This window comes from Armigeres subalbatus, chromosome 3, assembly GCF_024139115.2.
Source record: "Armigeres subalbatus isolate Guangzhou_Male chromosome 3, GZ_Asu_2, whole genome shotgun sequence".
Taxonomy (NCBI): domain Eukaryota; kingdom Metazoa; phylum Arthropoda; class Insecta; order Diptera; family Culicidae; genus Armigeres; species Armigeres subalbatus.
Genome location: NC_085141.1, coordinates 102713372 through 102726333, shown reverse-complemented (window position 1 = coordinate 102726333; position 12962 = coordinate 102713372). Strand labels below are relative to the sequence as shown.

The following is a 12962-nucleotide window of genomic DNA, read 5'->3' as shown; positions in this document are numbered from 1 at the left end:
TAACAACCACTTGGAACTGGTGGCGCTCCGCGCCTTCTTTCGAGCGGAAGTGGAAAATACCGCCAGAAGTCTCTAATCTTCCTGAAATCAGCAGAAGAAGTCAATGTTTACGTTTGCGACTTTCGCCCTTTTGAAACAACAATGTCGCTATATTAAGAGATGTGCGAATACTTTTCCAGACGATTTAGCAACGCTGTTACTTTCGTAAACAAATGCTGCCAGCACTTGCCGTAGCGCAAAATGTTGGAGCTCGAACATGACTTAGCGTATGATGGTATTTTCAGATTTCGTTATTGTAGATTTACTTGACCAATGGATTCGAAGGTCAGTTCACTTGCCTATTTCAAACGTTCCCCTTTCCAGCAAGGATTGCCAAACTCAATAAATGTTTGGTAGATTACCTTGTTTTTTGCTCCTTGTCTATCAAAACAGATGTCAAAACATTGGAAAAAGAAAGAGAAGTCCGAGGAAACAGCAAAAGCACGTGGCAGACTTGCCAGTTTTGACAGATTTTACTATGAAGATGGGTGTGAAGGTGAAAACGGCGATTTCAACGACCGTTCAAGGAGCGACTATTTCGAACGGTCGGGTCCAATAGGGAAATCCACGTACAATATCTAACGTCCAACCGTGCATTATCACTAAAATAAAAGTGCAATACAAATGAACAAAGTACCATGCATAAACTAGACTACTTCAACTTGCCAATGTAAAACTAGCAACCCTATAACCAGAGACCGGCGGAGTGAAAAACTGTCGAAATGGCAACGTATGAAAATGCATGAAATCGTGAAAATGATACTGGCAGCACTTGAACTTTTTGCTTGCATCTTATGGATGCAAAAAGTAAACAAGTCGGAATGGAATCGCTTTAGACGGTTCGATTGGAAACAAGATGGCGTCTTCGCTGATCTCTTATTCTAGTATTTCTATGTAAAACAAATTGTTTATTCGACAAAACTTTTCGTAAATCTTTTTCATTACAATCGCAATACCTTTCCATCCGCAACAATAATAATGTTCATTTGGCTCAGATTCTGACAGCTCTCAATGCTCGATTGGCTCAAGATGGCCGCTTTCGCATATCTCTGAATGTATACATATCCAGCTTTCCACGCTCGGTAATGGCGGCTTGTCGGTGTGTAAAAATCAATCGGTCACTGTACTGTTTGACACTAGCTGGAGGAAAGCTCACTGGCGTTCCTGGATGAGGGGAAGGGAAAAAAGGCCTTTTCGCCTGTGAGTTTTCCTCCAGCTAGTGTCAAAAAGTACAGTGACCGATTGATTTTTACACACCGACAAGCCGCCATTACCGAGCGTGGAAAGCTGGATAGGATCCCTAAGTTAGAACCCTCTCAGCGTCGCCCTCGACAAATCAAGCTCTCGGCGAAATCTACTTCTTCTTTTTTTGTCGAAAATCATCTCGCCGTGGTTTGACGTTTCATTTTTGCCATTCGCGAAGTCGAAGCAAATTCTGCTCTTCCCACCTATGGGAAATCCCATTGCTATCTGTCAGAGTTTGAGTGAAACATGGCCGCCATCTCCTCCTCTCTGTTGCACTACTGTAAAAACCCATAAAGAACTGTCATTGTTTGTGTGAAGAATTTTGCTTCGACTTCGCGAATAAGAGTGAAAAGAATAAAAACAATAATTTGAAAACGGGGTTTCGAACTTCTCCTTCTCACTCTTACAAAAAAAAATGTTTTGTGATGCGGTGAGATGAACCGGTCAACTTCGCGAAAATTTGGCCTCCGATTCAGTCGCGAGTGTTATAACGGTTGCAGTGCGAACTGTTAGGAGAAAGGGGTGCTCAAGGTCCACGATCCGCTATACAACATCGAGACGCTTTTTCGGTTGCACCATCCGAAACTGAAAGCATAAACCAACTTGCTCGCCTCGCTTTTAGTTGGATGCAGCAGAAGCAGACGAACCTGTAGGACATAGCCGGCATCAACCAGCCGATCACGCAATCGGTAACACCTCTAACCGCGCCGGCCATCGGTCATCATCCGAACCCACAGCAGCAGGAAATATTGTTCCTGGGAAAGTAGGAAATAACCGTTCCTGGCGGCGGATGCTATCTCGCTGGCGTCACTGACGCGGTGGCCCAGCAGCAGCCAATCCTAACGCCCAACGCAGCGACCTCACTATAGACCGCAGGAACCGATGCCAACAATCTGATGCCATACGCCACCCTGCCACAGTTTGGCTCGGCAGCAGCAGCATTCATCACAACGCATTTACATAATCCTACGATGGCACAAGCAGTGGCCGCGGCCGCTGGGAAGCAGATCAAAGATCCCGTTCGGCAACGGGGTGTCCGCCAAGGTGTTCATCGACAAGCAAACCAACCTGTCCAAATGCTTCGGCTTTGTGCCGTTCGACAATGTGGCCTCGGCACAGGCCGCCATCCAGGCGAAGCACGGCTTCCAGATCGGCACCAAGCGACTGAAAGTGTATAGTTGAAGCGTTCGAAGGACGTCACCGACGCGGAAGGAAAGGATTCGTTTTCTTCAGGCAACCATACGAGAGGTGAACGTTTATTTCTATGATTCTATTTCTTGTAAATAAATGTATATTTCATACACATAGGTCGCCTCAAAGCTAGGAAGACCTTGATGCTTGAGACAAAACCACATTTTGTCGGATGGATTATTCAACCGGAAGGCAAGTTGCCGTAGGTCATCTTGATTTCAGACGGGTCTGATGAATACGACGGAAATAATTTACAGCTGGGGCAACTCAGCAATTCAATTTTTTTTCACAAATGGAAACTGAACCATTGCGTTCTACTCGACAACCAATGATACAGCTTCTAACAAAATCGAATCGTGTGAATGTGATATAATTTAAACTGGATTTTGGATGTATTAAGGTGATTATACAATCAAGCCATGTGGTGAATTTCAAATTCACCACACGGGCTTCTACTCCTATTATCAAAAGTTCAAATCTAGCGTAATAGTTTTCGTACAATGCTGAAATTAAAGTCGATTGTTTAGCACAAGTAAGCAAACGATCTACGGATGTTTCATCCCCATGGGCATTGTGGTTCTCTCAATTCGTGCTCTTGAAAAATCACAAGAAAAAGCACGTGGTTTCCAAGATGGCCGATTTGTGGCTTTGTTGTATAACCACCTTAATGCATTACCAATCCATGTTTTATTTAAGGTTATTCTACTTTATATATCCAGTTTTCCGCGAGCGGTAATGGCCGCCAGCTTGCCTGCGGGTTAGTCTCTGATTTGACATTTCTGGAGGTCAACTGCACCCACCGCTCCGAGCATTCTGACCAATGTGGCATAAAAGAAGGTGCTGATTAAGTGAATTCAAGCCTTTTTATATACCACATTGATCGAAATGCTCGAACGGTGGGTGCAGTTGACCTCCAGAAATGTCAAATCAGAGACTAACCCGCAGGCAAGCTGGCGGCCATTACCGCTCGCGGAAAACTGGATACATCCCATTCAAATCGTACAGTTGTCCCACGTGAAAAATGTTGAAATCCAAAGTATATTAAGCCATTCAAGGAGCAGAATTGAAACAATTTATGAAATCATGTTTATTCATCAAATATATTCGTTTTACAACCATTCCTACGTTTTTAAATTGTCTTCCGCATTGGCCCTTGAACTTTGAAAATTTATTCGATTTGTTCTATTAAATCCAGGTTTAAGTTAAATACTTCATGTTAATTCTAGAGAGCATCTGTTTTTTAAACAATTCATGTTGAATAAGTGGAGAATAAATAATTTTCATCATTATTTTTCATCATATAAAATGCTTTCCACAAAACCATCACAATCCGAGTTTTTCTTCAGCGCTCAGAAGATTTTCATCTAACATCTAAAACGAAATGAAAACAGAGATAATTTTCTCTCTGGCAAAGAGAGCGTGACGCTTGTCAGTTTTGTTTTGTTGAATTTCTCCCTGCATCCCAGTTAGAACGAAAGCTCTCTCGTAATAATTGTTCGTAATAAATTCTTTTTAGCGGGTATCTTTTGACAGCGCAAAATGTATGGAATATTACGTAAATGATGACATCATAAAGCGTATTTACCCTGAAACGCCAATTATTATGTCATTAATGGCGTAATCTGAATAGGCTATAAGAAAACAATCAACCTAATGTTGAACTTTAATTAATTTAGTTGTTGTTTGTTATAGGAACGTTTGCCTTTCTAATTAAGAGACCATGCACAAGAAGCCGGAATAGTGGAAGGCGAGAGAGAATAGCATCTTAAACAGCAGCAGTCGAGAACATGGCAGGCATATGCCAATTTTCATGACCAGTGGCCATTACAGGAAGCAACAGAAGAAATGTTGCACTCAGCAGCGAGCTTCATCCGGCTCGATTCAGGGAGCTATCGGAGCTAATGCGACAGCAACGATTCTGGTCAAGTCAGCCACACCAGACTAGTCGACCAATCAAATCGACAGCTTTACTCATATCCGCCAAATCCGCACCAAAAATAGCCACGTCACGCCTCTCCGCACTAGTCATTGTCAGACTTGATCGATCCGCATCAATACAATCGGTAGAGCTCAGTTTGTGCCACTCAATGTAAGAACAGGCTAAATAGTATCAACTATTCGTCCCTACACAGAAAGAAAAATCATTGATGAAATTAAAAAAAACATTGGTTAAATTAAAAAGTTTCGTTGGTTCTTTTTCGTAGAAAGTTGAGTATGTTTAAAACAAAAGTACGCCAACTTTTGCGACAACGATGGTTTAAAAGCTGCATACCACTCTTCAAATTAAAAGTATGAGCATTCAAAACAAAACTGTAGAACTGTCAAATCCAAACGATCAAACTGTGGAAATATTGAATGGAATATTTTCACACGAAAATTTATCTTTCAAAAAACTTTGCACCCATTCTATGCACCTTTCCTTTTTTAATCCAAATAAATCGTAATTGTTTTTTTTTCCTTTTTATTTCATCGACTTAAATCATTGTTTTTAATATTTCATCATCTCATCATCAAGTTCTAATCAAACGAGTAATCCATGGATGCAGTTACTAGCCGCTTCCGAACTAACCCAGCGACTCGTGGGTTTTTTTTCCTTCATCTGTAAAGAAAGAAATCTTACATAAGCACCTGGATAAGCACCATAATGTTCACACTAATTTCTATAGACAAGCAAATCACCACGCCTAACTTTGTTCTCGTCAGGGATGCTTTAGAGTTGGGCGCCTGATTTGAGAACTGGTGGTACTGTTTCCTTTCTGACCACTATCCCTTTTTATTTTATCACTCCGACTTACCTTCCGGTAGCTTCCCGTAGTGGCAATTCTGTCATAAAGCCGGAAGCCAAAACAGCCACATTTTGGGAACTTAAAGGCTCATTTACCGCTGGTTAAAAAAACTGCCATCACCGCCGAAACTTTGTGTGTCTGCAAGGAGATAATTTATTTATTATTCTGGAAAATAAAGCGAATGAATGAATTTACAGAATCATCTTGATCACTGGCAGAAGATTGACCACTTAAGGACCGAGCTGGCGTACAGCAACTTCCACACAGTATGCAAATGTCCATGCGTCTGAAAATCATAAGGTACAAAATTAAACAACAGTTTTGAATTAATATATCGAAAGAGAGTTACCATTACTTCTAGGAATTTAAACTTGCTTCGAACATGGGAGAAAACGCAAATGAACGAACTATTTGTTCACATTGTGAAAAATGTAAACATGTTTTGCTCTCTTTCTCTCGCACGCACTGTAACTGTCATGTAACAAATTCCTCGGTTTCCTCATTTTGGCGATTTGACAGTTCCACAACTTTCGGGTTGAAAAGAAGGACTTTTAAATTTACTCTCAGACCCGATAAAAAATACTTTCGTATTGAACGAAAAACTTTCGAAATGCAAAAAAATACTTTCATATTTAAAAAATCTCAACAGTTTTCAAATATAAAGTACACAATATTTGATAAAATAATATTTTTTTCCTGTGTGTAGCCAATCGATTGTAAAACATTCTTTCAATAAATATGGTCTTTTTTTTAACAAAAACTCGTGAATTTCCTTTACTTCTTAATATTCTAAAGAGATACATAATATCGTATGATAAAACATAATACATTACATAATGATATCTATACAATAATCCATTATCCTTTATACTAATGACACACTGGTGGTATTCGTACCATAGTACAAGTTATACCACAGGTGTGTCACCTTGTACCATCCCGCATAATCATGGACCATACGTAGACCGCATCTGTTATAATTCAAGAGAATAAGTGGTATTGTAGCGATGGTCTCACTAATAGTAGTCAACTATAAATGAACAGTCTCATATACTGTTTCAACAGTAGCTCAGATGGTAAACGGCCAAACTACCATATGAGTAATGGGCGGTTAAGTATAATTAACATTTAAATCTGGTCGTTTTTTCGAACAAAATTTTCGATGTACCATACATCAGCTGGTAGATGTACAATTCAAGAACTATATAATTACACATCGACAGCATGTTATGTATTAACAGTAAGTGTTGATGTAGGCTTGGTATGGCGAATCAAGCTTAAAATTGTATGCTAACAATGAAGTGAATAGTGACAATATATCTTATAACACATATGTAATTTTGACTGCATGGTATGTCGTTTTTCATTAGCATTTACGTGAAAAGTGCTGTGGAAAAAATTCATGTAAGTTTTCACGTAAACCTTACGATAATATTTTTCAGAGTGTACTCCAACATGATGCGATAAAATATGCGTCACATTTGAAGTGTCAATTTTCTAACGAGCCTACCTTGTTTTCTGTATATTATGCATCTCGAGAAAATATAGAATACTGCGGCTTCCTGCTGGCTGCTTCTCAGGTAATCGCAACAGTCACTAAACACGACAGAGTCAATAAAAATCTTTCCCACCGTATGCACTTGTCATGATAAACACTCTCCATGTACTTAGTGACTCCAGTTGCCTCTCACTAATACAATCGAACACTGCTGTCATTTGGCGAAAAGCACGTGGTTTTGTTTTGAGAGGGAAAATTCTCCCTATCTTTTAACCCGGCGGCTATCTTGACGTCTACCTTCGCAGTCGAGCCTGCGAGAGTAAGACCGCCGCAAGAGTCTAGAAAAAGATAAGCGCGACAATACCGTGGGTTGTAAACAAGTGCATCAGGCTCGGCGGTGTCACATGAAAAGGCCTATACTGAACTCTCTGCATCTCTGCGTACACGCGGCGTTAAGAGCACGCACGTGTGCATCGAGATTAATAAAATCATCCGAAAACGCACGGTTGTCAAAGTTTGCGTTTTGCTACTTCCTGCTGTCATCGACCGTCGGTGGACGTTCTTTCCGAGTACATTTGCCAATATGGTAGGTCGTGTTTTGTGCTTTTTTAATGAAATTTAGCTAGTTTTTTGGTGCAAATGCAATTAATTATGTGTATGAACGGTGTACTTAGTATGTTTCGGTATTTATCAAGTGAGAGTTCAGCGAAATATTTTCGGAAAATGTTAATTACCCGGTGAAAATATTGCTCAAAAGTGAACTCGGTTGCTTTCATCGGTGAATCGAATTATTGTTTATGAACACTTCTGCATGTGGCAAACAAATTGAGCCCCATAAAATGTTTATAAGAAATATGCTTGCATTAAACTAAGCTATATTATTTGAATTTAAGTCCGATCTAGTAACTAATGTTCTTATTTTTTCATTTTAGCCTCCGAAGAAGGATACCAAGGGAGCGGCAAAGCAGCCGCAAAAGACCCAGAAAAAGAAGGAAGGGTCCGGCGGTGGCAAGGCCAAGAAGAAGAAGTGGTCTAAGGGAAAAGTTCGCGATAAGCTGAACAACCAGGTTCTCTTCGACAAGGCCACCTACGAGAAACTCTATAAGGAAGTACCCGCTTACAAGCTGATCACACCGTCTGTAGTGTCCGAACGTCTAAAGATCCGTGGCTCCCTGGCCAAGCGCGGTCTGCGGGAACTCTGCCAGAAGGGTGAGTTAATTTTGTTTATTTTAGCGGATTATGGGTAAAATCACAAAATAACTTAGGAGTTAGAAGACGGGTTTTAAGAAAATAGTTAAAAAAAACGAGTAGCACAGATTTTTAATATTTCTCTTATTATTAAAAGAGAGAAGTTAAAATAACATGAAAAGATAATTGATTTGCAGTTTTTCACTCCAAAAGTACTCATTGTTTCAAATCGGAGTCAAAAGGGGCGAAGCAATCAGGGTAGGATACGAAAATATTTGTGTAAGTTTATGATTGAGGGCAGTGATGGGAAGAATAGAATTGCAATTGCTAATTTACAACAGTATCCGCCCGCATATCTGGCTCTCGTTAGTTCGGCTCTTGCTTATTCAGATTTTTTTCAGATTAAAGGCTCCCCCAGACCTAAGCGATTTCATCGCCGCGATGGCGACAACTAGTCGTTGGGTCGCTGGAGGCATGTTTCATTTACGCTTCCATACCAACGGCGACAGAATCGCAGTCGCCAAGCGATAGAATCGCGTCGCAATTGTCTCGTCGCGTGTGTTTGGGTGAACCAACAGTCATTTAAACATGTCATTTTTAAATTTTGTGCAGTACGATTGTTTGGGTTCATTTGTATTGGATTTGACAGTTTGTGGTTTAATAGTTTATTGAATAGAACACGCAAACCTTTTACAATATTTCAAGCTCTATCTGAAATAAGGACGAATGTCGCAAGAGAGAATTCTCTTCATCGACTTCCCCTCTTTTAAATAAAAGTGACAAGCAGCGGATTTCTTTGTGGCTTATCATCTCAGACCGATAGAAAACAATGCAAACTTGCATTCCGAGGTGATGAACTGCAAAGAAATCCTCTGCTTGTCACTTTTATTAAAAAGAGGGGAAGTCAACAAAGAAAATTCTCTCTTGTGACATTCGCCCTTTTACCAGATAGAGCTTGATTTGTCGGATTACCGAAAGCAATCTCAATATTCCGGCCTTCTGTCTGTCGAGTTATATTATATTGTAATAACTATTTTCAAAGGTTACAATTCTGGATTTATGATAAACGGTGAACGCAATATACAATAACTTTGTTTAGTTGATTATTATTCTAAAAACCTAAATAAGTTTGGGACACAAGAGTGGAATTGAAAAAATGTCACGGAATATCAAAATCAACACTCAGTTGGTTATAAAAACTCCAATGATGTGCATAGGCATCTGCAGCAGCATTCAAAAAGTATCCCGAAAATCATGGATGTTTACAAAGGATGACCTTTATTAAGATTTTTCAATTATTTCAAAGAAACGAGTATTTATTTTTCGTCACAAGAATTTTTAGCAGTACATTGGGACAATTGAAATTCAATGAAATTTTGAAATCTATCGATTTTGTTTGTCTTTCTCGTACACCAGGGTGTAACGAAATGGCTTTTATATTCACTCCAAAGACGATTTTGTGATGTAATATACCAATACCAATGTTATGCACCAATCGACTCAGCTCGACGAATTGAGCGGGACTGCTTTGCGATTTGGGCGTAACTTATTTTGTAAACAAACATTGCTTCATGGATTCCGGTGAATGCAAGCGTTTTCATCCCCAACTAATTCCCTTTTCTGGTAGAGGAAAGCTTAATCTGCCGGATCCATACTGTGGTTTCCTCATGAAATGCTTGTTTTAGCAGGAATTCACCTTCCAATGTTTGTTTACAAAATAAGTTACGCCCAAATCGCAAATCGGTCCCGAGATAATGTCTTTGTGTGTGTATGTATGTGCACAAAATAAAACTCACTCATGTTTCGGAAACTTATTTAGAATCGATTTGCTTGCAACAGCCAACAAGTTGCATTTGACGGGGAATCTTTTCCCATTATTTCCTATTGAAATTTTGCTAGATCGGACAATGGTATTAAGTTGTGGCCAAAATACGATTTTTATACAAAAAACACGCTAAGAAATTATCACTCAGTTTTGCCTTTCTCGTACAACGAAGTTGTACCAAAGGCTATAGGATTACTAAAAAAACAACTTATGATAGAAGGCCCAGAGATCCATAGTGTTATATACCGATCGACTCAGTTAGACGAATCGAGGTGATGTCTGTATGTGTGTATGTGTACAAATTTTGTGAACACACTTTTTGGTAGTTAGCATCACCCGACTTACCCACAACAAGTTGCTTTCAACGGGGAATGTGTTCCCAATGATATTGAAAATTGGCCCGATCGGACATTGCATTCCGGAATTATTTTCCTGTAATTATGGTAATGCGTATTAATTAATGCAGAAACTTGCAAAATGATGGAAAATATGCGATCTATTCACCTAAAGTCTTTTTTTGACCTCTAGTGATTTTTCAATACATTTTATGATGCACGAGAAAGGTATCATCGCCGCTAGGTGGATTAATCATTTTTTTGTTTGTATATCTTTGTGGTTTTTTTACGCCCATTAGCACTTAATCGACACCGTGATAGGATTCTACTGAAACTAATCGAAAATTTCTACTTCTTTTGCCAGGTCTGATCCGGATGGTTGTTCACCACCATGCTCAGGTTATCTACACCCGCACCACCAAGGGAGACGATCCAGTGGCATAGGTCGCTGTTTGGTATTGCTAACGTAAGGTGAAGAAAATATGTGCGTATGTACGGTTTCCTGTTTTGTTTCGCTCATAGCGATGCATTCTAACGGGAGCGGGAAGGTGGTCTTTATGAGTTGCAAAAGAGGAGATAATATACTTATTTGTAAGTAAGACATTGCGTTGTATTCAATGTATGTTGAATGATGACATTCTTGACAGTTTATTTTGATTAGATCAATTTTGTATACCTATTGTTGTTTCGCCAAACAGTCTCAACATGTGTAGTTTATTTACTTATAAGTTTCTATTTGCATATGCGTAGCATGTGAAGGATTTAATTCGAAAAGCCCAGTATCCAAAATGGTTGATTTGCCGCTAGCGTTCCTTCGTTTTGAGTCCTGACAAAAGGGTAGTGGTGTACTTTCAATCGGTGTGTGTGTGCGTCATCCTCTATCCCTCACCCAGCTGGGGGTGGTGATCAAGTAGTACTACGAATAATTTGATCAAATCTCATGCTCCGTAATGGTGCCTTTTTTGTTACGAATACTAGTACCACAAAAAAAATTTAATTCTGGAGCAAGAAATGTTTCTTCAGGGAGTGTGTGGAATGAAAATGGGTCTACTACGAAAGGCCGAATCACGAACGGCCGAATTATAAAAGGCCGAATGAAACCAAAAGACCAACAAAATGGACTGGAGCGAGCGCGCGCTCGCTCCGGTCCACTTTGTTGGTCTGCCGATTTTGTTAAAACTTTTTTTTATTCAAATACTTAATATAATTTAGAATACTCGGATTATTTTGTGATTTCTCAGTGAAGTCTTGTGAAGTCAGTTTCTCTTAAATTGGAAGAAAATAAAATACATTTAGGAACACCGCGATACTGTAAGTTATACAGCTTTTAGTTAAAAGCATAATAATTTGAAATTTCGATTTTGTTTAGCTTCTGATGTCGCAATTAGATCATGAGTAGTGCGCATCATTAGCACAACCATGCGTCATGAAGCGCACAACTCCTACATTGATGTAAATCGGCAATTCGATTCTGTGAGCCATGAATCCGGTGGAAGTTAACTTGGGCTCTTGCATTAGATTTAGGAATTTAACTTTTCCCAATACTACTGATAATGATTACTACATCACCAATGGACAGGCCTGGTAGCGGGTCACTTTTTAGTGACTTGGTCACTTTTTTCGGGTTAGTCACTAAAAAGTCTCTTTTTTCGACCTCAAGTCACTAAAGTCACTTTTTCTCGGAAAAAGTCACTATTTTTAACTATTTTGAAACTTTTGACTATGTTTCGTAGACATCGTCGTGGAATGAGAAAAATTGTTGAAAAATTTGAACTTCATCCGTCGAAAGATGTTTCATTCATGACGGACATGAAATGACGAATTTAGGAAAAATGACGATTGTATGTCATACCCCAGAAACCCATTGCCCAGAAAGTGATTCCCCAGAAATTAATTCCCCTGAATGCACTATTCCCCAGAAAACCATTCCCCAGAATACCACAATCTCCAGAAAGACATTCCCCAGAATGCCCCCATCCCCGAAAGACATTTCCCAGCATACCATACCCCAGAATGCACCATTTTCTAGATTTGACTAAATACCACTAAAAAAAGTTCGTATTGATACTAAATATATACTAAATACTCGTTTGACATAATGCCGTTTGGCATAAGTCCGTTTGATATAAGTGCGTTTGGCATAATGCCATTCGGCATAAAGACCATTTGACATAACGATCGTTTGACAAGAAAAATAGTCATAATGATTTTAGGGACATTTAGCATAACGACCATTTGGTATAATGACAATTTGGCATACAAATTGAAAAATTCATAAAAACTCTAGGATTTCTTCCAACCAAATGCGTGCATGCTTCCTCGTTATAAGGAGAAATCGTGAGCTTTAAAAGATGGAATCATCAGGTCATTTATCTTATTCGGTTCGTATGCGTTGAAAAGAAATCATATACATTTCGACTTTTGCGATCTTTTAAAAAATGGATCATCTAGTCTTCTGCCTTCTTTCGGAAAAAGGCGTACTTTTGAAGCGGTCATTTACTCTTTTGCCCTTTTCAGGGCAAATGCATGCTTTTAAAGAAGTCATCTACTCTTTTGCCTTTTTTAGGGCAAATGCGTACTTTTAGAGAAGGAGTCATCTACTATTTGCCTTATTCCGGGCGAATGTATACTTTTAAAGAAGAAGTTATCTACTCTTTTGCATTATCCCGGGCAAATGCGTACTTTTAAAAAAATGAGTCATTTACTCTTTTGCCTTTTTCCGGGCAAATGCATACTTTTGAAGAAGTAATTATCTACTCGTTTGCCTTTTTTCCGGGCAAACGCATACTTTTAAAGAAGGAGTCATCTACTTCTAAGAATGGAAATCATATATTCTTACGACCCATTGCATTTGA

At 39.3% G+C, this 12962-nt stretch overlaps 1 protein-coding gene and 1 long non-coding RNA gene across 2 annotated transcripts; one reads left to right on the top strand and one right to left on the bottom strand.

Moving 5' to 3' along the window:
• Positions 1–4602: 4602 nt before the first annotated feature.
• On the bottom strand, positions 4603–5942 carry LOC134221262 (uncharacterized). Its single transcript, XR_009982294.1, has 4 exons — positions 5611–5942; positions 5457–5547; positions 5271–5399; positions 4603–5074 (listed from the first exon to the last, which is right to left on the bottom strand). It is a non-coding gene; the product is annotated as an uncharacterized LOC134221262 (long non-coding RNA).
• A 1256-nt stretch (positions 5943–7198) lies between these two features.
• LOC134219756 (small ribosomal subunit protein eS25) lies at positions 7199–10708 on the top strand. The gene is made up of 3 exons (XM_062698619.1): positions 7199–7345; positions 7692–7968; positions 10472–10708. Exons 1-3 carry the CDS (start codon positions 7343–7345, stop codon positions 10549–10551), a joined length of 360 nt encoding a protein of 119 aa, XP_062554603.1. The 5' UTR covers positions 7199–7342; the 3' UTR covers positions 10552–10708.
• The last annotated feature ends 2254 nt before the right edge of the window (positions 10709–12962 follow it).

Coding starts and splice junctions, on each gene's coding strand:
- LOC134219756 (XM_062698619.1), top strand. Junction 7,969..10,471: donor GCGGGAACTCTGCCAGAAGG/GTGAGTTAATTT, acceptor TTCTTTTGCCAG/GTCTGATCCGGATGGTTGTT.